Source organism: Priapulus caudatus, unplaced genomic scaffold (genome assembly GCF_000485595.1).
Source record: "Priapulus caudatus unplaced genomic scaffold, Priapulus_caudatus-5.0.1 Scaffold126, whole genome shotgun sequence".
Taxonomy (NCBI): domain Eukaryota; kingdom Metazoa; phylum Priapulida; class Priapulimorpha; order Priapulimorphida; family Priapulidae; genus Priapulus; species Priapulus caudatus.
In genome coordinates, this window is record NW_014577187.1 from 447,130 (window position 1) to 456,502 (window position 9,373).

Sequence of the window (9,373 nt, forward strand, 5' to 3'; positions counted from 1 at the left end):
CATAGCCGCGTTCCTAATGCCTAATGCCTAATCAGCTTCCCCCCACACACACACATTGATAAACGACTATACTGTGACAAAAATATTGAGTTGTTTGTCCACGCAATATCGCGCGCGATTTTGGGGCCTGCAAACGTTAGCGAAACGTGCAAGGTCACTCATCTTGTTGTTGAAATCAATGCCCACTTTTAGTTTAACTGACTACTTTTGTATGTCGTTTGTTGGCTTGTAAAGAGAGTTGTCAGAACATTAGCCTGTTGTCAGAAACGAAATTCGACCTTAAAATTTGTCATTATCATCATCAAAAATTGTACATTGACCCTTTCTCTTGCATCGTTGACAGAATGTTGCTTCATAAAGGTATGCGGAAATTTGCTAGGATTTTTCATTTTCGTAACTTGTAACAATGTTTCCGTCAAATGTCTACTACTAACTTTGTTTCTGACAACGGGCCCTAATATAAGAGTATAGATAATAAGGAAAATATTTTCCTATAATATCTACTATACTCCTTGTATAGCCGCAAGAGCTGCCCGGATAGCATACATGCGTGCATCGGGCGGTGGCGTTGGAGTTTATGAGCGAGTGTGGGATTACGGTGTTCCTGTGTGATGGTCGAGAGAGGTGCGAAAGAGCAAGAGAGAGCTAAGCAAAAGAGGAAGAGAAAGCGAGAGGTGAAGGGAGGGAGAGAGTGCGAAAAAACGTGAGAGATAGTGTGAGTAAAGGAGGTAGTGGTATCTTAAGAAAAAGAGAGTGAGAGCGGGGAGAGAGGACGAAGAGAATGTAGCAGAGAGAGTGGAAGAGGAAGAGAACGAGACAAAATAATGGGAGAGAAAGAGTGGAAGAGAGAGGGTGCGCCAGAGAGGGAATAAGATTGGGAGAGAGAGAGAGAACGCCCAAACCGACATCAAAAAAATATTATTATTTAGAAATAGATATAATAACCAATCTACTTAACAATAATTCCATTATCGCGGCTGTACGTAAAGCTTAAAATTCCAAAATAAATCAGTAAAAGTAATTTTCTGAAATTACGATACTGTCTTCTGAATTGCAATCACAAATTAGGCACAACATTTATTTCAATTCAATCATTGTTTCATAGTCATTTTTGTGCCAGAAATATTTTGCGGGGTACTCGAGTCGAGTCGGGTATCATATCTGCATCGTGTTTTCACACTGAAAATTAAGTTTCGCGTATGGCGCTCTTGGCGATCACACAAATGCACATATAGCTACGCATTCCGCTAAAGGCAAGCAGTTTCTGCATGTAACTTGCAAACTAGTCCAGCGTGTGCCGCGCGTGAAATATAAAAGCAAACGTCTGTAAATAGAATTAAAAAATTTACAATTATTTAATCCCTTTTCAAACGCCGATTTGCTGATTTAGTACATGCCGAATCTCATTCAAACATGACTATATCCGGGGTAACCATAGCATGGGCTCATTTTTGAGAGCAGGGCACTATTACCACCCATGGGATCTCATACTTCAAAATTCAGTTTCAGAAGCTGAAAAGAGTTATTTTGAATTTGATTTGCCGAATGACGCTGGTAAGCCTAGATGGACATGTGCATAAGCTGTTATGTTTGTCATATATTATGTTGACCGGCATTTTAAAAACTGGCACATAGAACTGGCACAAAAACTGGAACAGTCGAATAGAGATAATAAAATCGGTGAAGTTTGTTCAAATTGCCAGTGAGCAACCCTTCACGTTGCATGCTATTGTCACGCACCTAGCCAGCCAGCCAGCTACAGCCACAAAACATCGCATCAGCTTTATTGCCACGGCGGGTGCGGGCCCCCCGAAAGGTCAGCATGCACCGACGGTGTGTCACATCATCTAGTCTAACCCGGTAGCGATTTAACGATGGACACGTGTTTTATGAGCGTGTCAACGACTCTGCTCTTCGCCCACGCCTTGTGCTGATTGTTGTACGATTTATGAAAGCAAACATTTATAGTCGCGCTGTCGTTCTGTAGTACTGCGTTGATAGTATGCGCTAACTACTGATGAAAACAATTGGCAGAATGAGGGTAGGATGAAACCTTACATATATGATATATAACAATAAATCATGAATTTGTTTTTATATTCACTCCTGAATATATATATATAGTTATAGATTTTGTTTTATTTCCTGCTACAACCGGCGAAGGTACCATTTCAAACCTTAAAACGTGGGGGAAAAAATCCGAATTCTCCTACTATTTGATAACCATTGGGTTCTTACTCGTACTGTGAACTTTGTCCCTTCCCGTCTAATGTCTAATGTTGACGTCTACTGAATGGGAATGTCTACCACGCTACAATGGTACGTTGCATACAGGTAAGTTCGGCTTTCCCGCATCCCGGTTGACTTCTAATCCTAAATCACGAAATATTTACCAGGTATTTCCCGGTTCCCATGTTACTAAAATGGTCTAATCCCGCTTCCCGAAAATAGCCAATCGCTTTTCTTCGAAGCGTTTCGACGACGTGATGCTAAATTCAGCTACTCATCAAAAATGTTCATACATATGAGAAATGTGATATCGTTTTCTTTTTCACTATTCAGTAATAGGATTGACGACTCACGCAACCTCCTACGGCGACGCGAATACGCACAGTGAGTCCCTTATATCATGGGTAGCGCCAGCAGCGCCCCTGGCGGACACCATCGACGAGAGGGTGGCATTGCTTAGACACCAGTGTGCCAAGCTCGAGCGCGCCGGAGTAGAGAAATCTCTGGCTGAGTACCCATACACGTACATGCACGTGTTCTGGCTTCCCCGACGCAAGCTGGTCTACTGCGAGGTGCAGAAGGTCGCAAGTACGACCTGGAAAAACGCGCTCCTGGCGTTAGAAATGGCGCCTGCCGGCAGCAAGGCCGATATGCAGCAGTTCAACCGGCTTCCGTTGGATTACGTGCACATCGACACGAACGTGGAAAGGAACCTCCAGCGCGTTAGTCGAATCGTGGACTTAGCGAAAATGGCCGACATGCTGAGCGCTCGCACGAAGTTTCTGTTCGTCAGGCATCCGCTCGTTCGGCTGCTGTCGGCTTACCGCGACGAGATCGCCGCAGGTTCCCGCTCGGAGAAAATTCACCGCGAGCAGATCGCTATGATACGGAAGCACTTCGCGCGCTCGCCGACGAACGCGAACGTCGGCGACGCGGTCAGCTTCGTGCAGTTTCTGACGTACGTCGCCGAGACGCCGACGCGCGAGTACAACTACCACTGAGCGCGCATCGTCGAAATGTGCAATCCGTGCGTCGTCAACTACGACTTCGTCGGCAAATACGAGACGCTGCGCGACGACAGCGCCGAGCTGCTGCGGCGGACGGGTCTGGCGGGGAGTCTCACGTTTCCGCAGAGAAACACGACGATCTATTACAAGGCGACGAGCGGAGAGGATCGCCTCCTGCGCAAGAACTACAGACATGGGCCGCTCAGCCTCGGCCGACGACTGTACGAGAAGTACGAGTCGGATTTCTTACTCTTCGGTTACAGTTTTCACGAAGAGTGGTTCGCACGCCGCTCGTAGCCACAGTAGGTGTACCGCTCGTAGCCGCGGTGTACATGTGTGTTGCAGAGGAGCAATTGCACGGCATTTACAGGAAATTTTCGGCAATAATAGGCGAAAGAAAGTCGAGAAGCATTAAGACTTTGGTAGTAAATAGATTTCATATTTATTTAGCATTATATTTTATTGAAACGCTCCAAGTGCCCGTGCTCGTAGCGTCCGCGGTCCGGGTGTTGCCTGGCAAACCCAAGATGGTTTTTACGCTCGTCATCATTGATTGTGATTCGGGATATCAGCAAATCAATTCGATGATGTAACATTTGATACTTTATGCACTTTTCATCATATGTGACTTGTCGTATGTGTTGATGACAATGATGTAGCCTACATGTAAAAGTGTGTACGCGTATACGTGCGTACGTGCTTGCCTACATGCGTAAGCGTGCGTGCGTACGATACATATCTGACGGTCATAAAATTATTAGGTGTCTTTAGAGAAATGACAAGTTCACCTAGTTTTATTACACTCTACAGCCTATATAAGTAGTAATATCAAAGAAGATATACAATAATACGGGATACTTGACCAAAATGTTGGGTCAAACGCAATACTAGCATCGACCAACGACTGGTGACGCACCGTAAGCTGTGAATGGCCGTCGGCATTGCTAACATACAATGATTCCCAAAGTGTCTACTAAGAAAAACGCCAGTCCGAAGTATTCTGTAATCATATGCAGCAATAACCGTGGAAAGAGCAACAGCAATCATGATATCTATCATATTTTTATTGTTCAAAAAGATTGTAAGGACACCGACGGTTTCTTCGTTCTTCCTTCGATTTGCCTGCCGTGTACACCACACTCGAATTATAAGTAAGATACGCAATCTTCACGTATATCACGTAATACCGACGGCACAGTCACTGTCGTGTTCAAACGGATATGCAAAGCACATGAAATGCTTTCTTCTTGTCCTAATAGTAAACAGTATTAACACTTTTTCATTGCACTAACGGTAAGGAGCTTGCAAGCTCACATTTTTAATAATATACCGTCATTAAATAAATAAAGTAAATAACAGCTTGTTTATGAACTTTCGCCTCAAATACGTTCTCTGTGAAAATAATTGTTTATGTTTATATTAGTTGGTACCAGGAAAAACCTCGCATTTCCTAAATTCAGCCACGTGTACTGCCAAGAAAGCAGAATCACACAGCATAAAATAACTTTCTGTGAGATAATGGCGCGTGAATATAAAATACCGCATTTTTTATAAAGCCTTTACGATGCGCCTATTACTTCATGATGTCTCACTGCTTTATGATGTAAGCATATTGTATGTCGTTGAAACACGAGGGTTACTGACAGACAGACAGATAGACAGGCAGGCAGGCAGGCGGACAGTCAGGCAGGTAGGCAGGCAGGCAGGCACGCAGACATACAGATGGATGGACAGATGGACGGACGGACGAACAAACTATATCATCATCTGTTACTGTATATATATTAATGTAAAGATGGCGATGCTCTTACTGTGTTCTTGGGCTTATTCAGGGCTGCTAGCGTCCCTGTATATAGAATACAATTTTTATATATACAGGGACTCTAAGGGCTGCTGCCCATGGACGCCCTCTACTGTTGCAAAATAGCCACACCGGAGGCGCCAGAGAGGGCACATGCAATAGAGGCATTGTCACCCTGAACTGACCTCTCAATGCTTTCTTCAATTCTCTTCTCCAGCTAGTCTTTCGCACATCGCGCTACTACTCTACATACTATGGTAGATTGATAGCATGTCGAATCCCGAGCTCTCAGAGAAAAAGTCAGTCAGTGATCATCATGTACGCAGCCTTTAGTGAAGAAAATAATGGCCATTTGGGCAACCGTATTCAACCTTTTCGGGCACCATTTTCAGTTCGTATAAGTCGTATCTCATGACGGCTGGTGAGGTTGCGGGATGACACGCGGTGGGTCGTAATCATGCATATCGTAAAAGTCTACATATAGTATCAAATACCGCAAAGCTAGCATATGGTCTTTGATACAATCGCGACTATGTAAAAAAAATTTTTAAGATGGCAGCGGTGTATAGCGCATGTGGCGCGTTGCAGCAGTACGGTTTTACACGCAGGTGCGTCTAAGTGGAACAGAAATCTCTCTCTAGAGAAGGGTTTTTAGTTATACTTTCGTTAGGTTCGCCTTTATAATTATAACGTGGTATAGTATCTACAAACTAATAAACTCCTCTGATCTTCTGTAGAAAGTTTACACCACGCACGCATGCACGAACTCACAGACGCGCGCACACACACACGCGCACGCACGCACTCACGCACGCACACACACACGCGCACGCACGCACGCACGCACGCACACACACACACACACACACACACACACGTACACATACACAAACACATATATACGAGAAAGTTTCTTGTATTGACCCCATCATTTATTTATCTTACAGTCGTCCAAGGCACAGTATTTTCATACTCATTTTTACACGTAAATGCCTCGTCGGACACAAGACAACATCACTATATGCGAAGGTAATTAAAAGTAGAAAACACCAGATTTGTGGTGATATATTAGACCGCTTATAAACCTCATCTTCAAAAAAGACAGTTCAATGGAAAACTCACTATAAAATGTAACATTGACCTTTAGAAAGAACATTAATCACTTCCATTTAAAACGACACAAAATACTTTACAAGCCTGTATTCGTTGCACTGCATGCACAGTAGCAGATTGCTGACATTAGTGTGATTTCGTGCGAAGATGCAGTTAGACTGGTTACACTGCACACCGCTATTTATATCAACATACAGATATCTTTATACACAGATGCGTTTTGTATACATAAAAACTATCACAGGTGTCTTATATTATTGTATTCGTGTTTCACAAACAGGAGTGCGGTAGCTATAACTCATTTCTAGTTGATCAGTAATCAATCTTGCTGAACGCAGACTAAGACCCGGGTATCGACCAGTCAATCCTTGCTTTATCCTTGGCAGTCAATCCCGGTGGCAATCACAACTGTTTGCGAGCGATCAGTGGCGCCACCTACATACAAGCACACTAGCAGTTACAAAATGTGCTCGTGATTTGCAACCTGATGCTTAATACAAGCTGAACACCTGTGTGCTAATAGTGGTCCCAACAGCCAACACGGACACACACACACACACACATAAATAAACATATATATATATATATATATTTGTGTGTGTATATCCCATATGTTGGCAATGGAAGTGTTAATGAAAGAGTTCTTTTGTTCTTTCCTTCTCTCAGGTTACCCGATCTTCCCTTGATGAGTGACAAACTCCTTTCGAATCACGGTCAATGGCTACACTCAGCGGCGTTTGCTGCAAACCTTCGTCTCTCTTGTTTCACGGGTTTAACTAATTACACTTAGAAAGCTCTCTGATACATGATTCAACTGCCTGTGCCGCTGCGATTCGACTGGACGCTTCGACACGAGGTGCCGACGTGTCTCAGGAAGGTCGTGCGAATTATTTTCACTGTCGTGCGCATCGGCGAGCGAACGAAGCCTTCAAGGGAACGGGGGAGTCCCTGCATGCGAACGCTTACCATTCCCGTGAGGGAACAACCAAGCCACATTGCTACGTGAGAAAAAATACCTTTCCTGAAAGTGAGAAAACGCACACGAGATCACACCGGTGTCGAGCGGAAAGGGCCACGCACGTTGCATCGATCGGAGGGAGCAACGACACTCACGGAACAATGAGGCTCATGAGAACGGTGCATTGCAATGGATTGAACAACGACGCTCACAGAAACGCAACAATAATGCTCACGAGAACGGCACATTGCATCAGATGGAACAACGATGCTCACGGAACAACGACACTCACTAGAACAGCACATTGCATCAGATGGAACAACGATGCTCACGGAACATAATCCGTAAATCTCACTTCTGCGTCAAGACAGACAATTCTCTATCTGCTGCAAAGAAGCTTGATATATTAGGTGTAGATTCCACTGCACCCGCATAGCACTTGTACTTTTGAGAAACTATATGCCTCTGGCAGTCACTATTCCTCCGTGCCCCACTTAAAAGTCTGTCTTAATTGCATACCATGCAATGTACTGAATTGTACTGTAGGCTATACAGTTATACATACATTTAAAAAACTCATTTCTCATGCATTATGCTGAAATTGAAACAATCACATTTCTTTCTTTTTTCTTCTTCGTCCATTTTTCTTTTTTTTCTTTTTTTTTGAATCTCAGGGGGGTATGTGTACAGGTTATTCCCCCTCCTTCAAGAGCGGGGGGACGCATCCCACCCATCCCCCGGGGTTTACGCCCCTGGTGCGAATCACTTAAAGAGCGCGCGCTTCCTAGGGGTTGGTTGCAGGGAGGGGGAGTTTCTCCCCTCCCGCGCGAAGCGCGGAAGCTCTGACGTTTCATTAAATTATTAGAGAAAGAAGACGATTCGTTGTACCGTTCTCGACTCTTAATCCTGAATTTTCAAAAATAATATTGGATTTATTGTTAAACAAGATTTCGATTTTTTTTAGGATATCTTCAGAAAAGAGCATCATGCATGTGATAAATATATTGACGTTTAAATCAACCAATCACCAAACAATCAGCATTTCATCATAAAATTTCCATAATTGCTAGCAGGACTGTGTGATAGGTCAGACACACAATAATAATACACAAGTAGCACGTAGAGAACCCGACCCGCTGTACACAAAATATCCGTAGAGCTCGATAGTCATATTATTGTGTAGGTGCGCATATATATCCGCCGAGCTGGATGAAAGGCGAACTGCGCTGGGCTCAAAGCTCATTTCACAAAATATTTTTAAATAATTAAATGATATCTGTTGTTTCTTTTATAATCTTTTTAACACAGTCTTTGTCATGTGTCTTTGTATGCTCCTTTTTCTTCCTACGTCCTCTTACCTTTTTCTCTTCTCTCTCTCTCTTTTTTTTTGCCGGCGTTTTGGGGGGGGGGCGACCGCCCCCACCTCCCCCCCCTGGCTACGCGCCTGCGTGAATATAAAATACTGCATTTTTTATAAAGCCTTTACGATGCGCCTATTGCTTCATGATGTCTCACTGATTTATGATGTAAGCATATTGTATGTCGTGGAAACACGAGGGTTACTGACAGACAGACAGATAGACAGGCAGGCAGGCAGGCGGACAGTCAGGCAGGTAGGCAGGCAGGCAAGCACGCAGACATACAGATGGACGGACGGACGAACAAACTATATCATCATCTGTTACTGTATATATATTAATGTAAAGATGGCGATGCTCTTACTGTGTTCTTGGGCTTATTCAGGGCTGCTAGCGTCCCTGTATATAGAATACAATTTTTATATATACAGGGACTCTAAGGGCTGCTGCCCATGGACGCCCTCTACTGTTGCAAAATAGCCACACCGGAGGCGCCAGAGAGGGCACATGTAATAGAGGCATTGTCACCCTGAACTGACCTCTCAATGCTTTCTTCAATTCTCTTCTCCAGCTAGTCTTTCGCACATCGCGCTACTACTCTACATACTATGGTAGATTGATAGCGTGTCGAATCCCGAGCTCTCAGAGAAAAAGGTCAGTCAGTGATCATCATGTACGCAGCCTTTAGTGAAGAAAATAATGGCCATTTGGGCAACCGTATTCAACCTTTTCGGGCACCATTTTCAGTTCGTATAAGTCGTATCTCATGACGGCTGGTGAGGTTGCGGGATGACACGCGGTGGGTCGTAATCATGCATATCGTAAAGTCTACATATAGTATCAAATACCGCAAAGCTAGCATATGGTCTTTGATACAATCGCGACTATGTAAAAAAAAATTTTTTTT

At 43.9% G+C, this 9,373-nt stretch overlaps 2 protein-coding genes across 2 annotated transcripts; both read left to right on the forward strand.

Moving 5' to 3' along the window:
- The first annotated feature begins 2,276 nt into the window (after nt 1-2,276).
- Nucleotides 2,277-3,230, forward strand: LOC106805752 (carbohydrate sulfotransferase 12-like). Its single transcript, XM_014807468.1, has 2 exons — nt 2,277-2,334; nt 2,563-3,230. Exons 1-2 carry the CDS (start codon nt 2,277-2,279, stop codon nt 3,228-3,230), a joined length of 726 nt encoding a protein of 241 aa, XP_014662954.1.
- LOC106805763 (carbohydrate sulfotransferase 11-like) lies at nt 3,222-3,610 on the forward strand. Its single transcript, XM_014807476.1, has one exon. It carries the CDS (start codon nt 3,246-3,248, stop codon nt 3,531-3,533), a length of 288 nt encoding a protein of 95 aa, XP_014662962.1. The 5' UTR covers nt 3,222-3,245; the 3' UTR covers nt 3,534-3,610.
- The last annotated feature ends 5,763 nt before the right edge of the window (nt 3,611-9,373 follow it).

Excerpts from the sequence above, each read along its gene's own strand:
- LOC106805752 (XM_014807468.1), top strand. The coding sequence starts at position 2,277 with ATGTTGACGTCTACTGAATGGGAATGTCTACCACGCTACAATGGTACG. Across the intron at positions 2,335-2,562 it reads CAATGGTACGTTGCATACAG|TAATAGGATTGACGACTCAC; the intron begins GTAAGTTCGGCT and ends TTCACTATTCAG.
- LOC106805763 (XM_014807476.1), top strand. The coding sequence starts at position 3,246 with ATGTGCAATCCGTGCGTCGTCAACTACGACTTCGTCGGCAAATACGAG.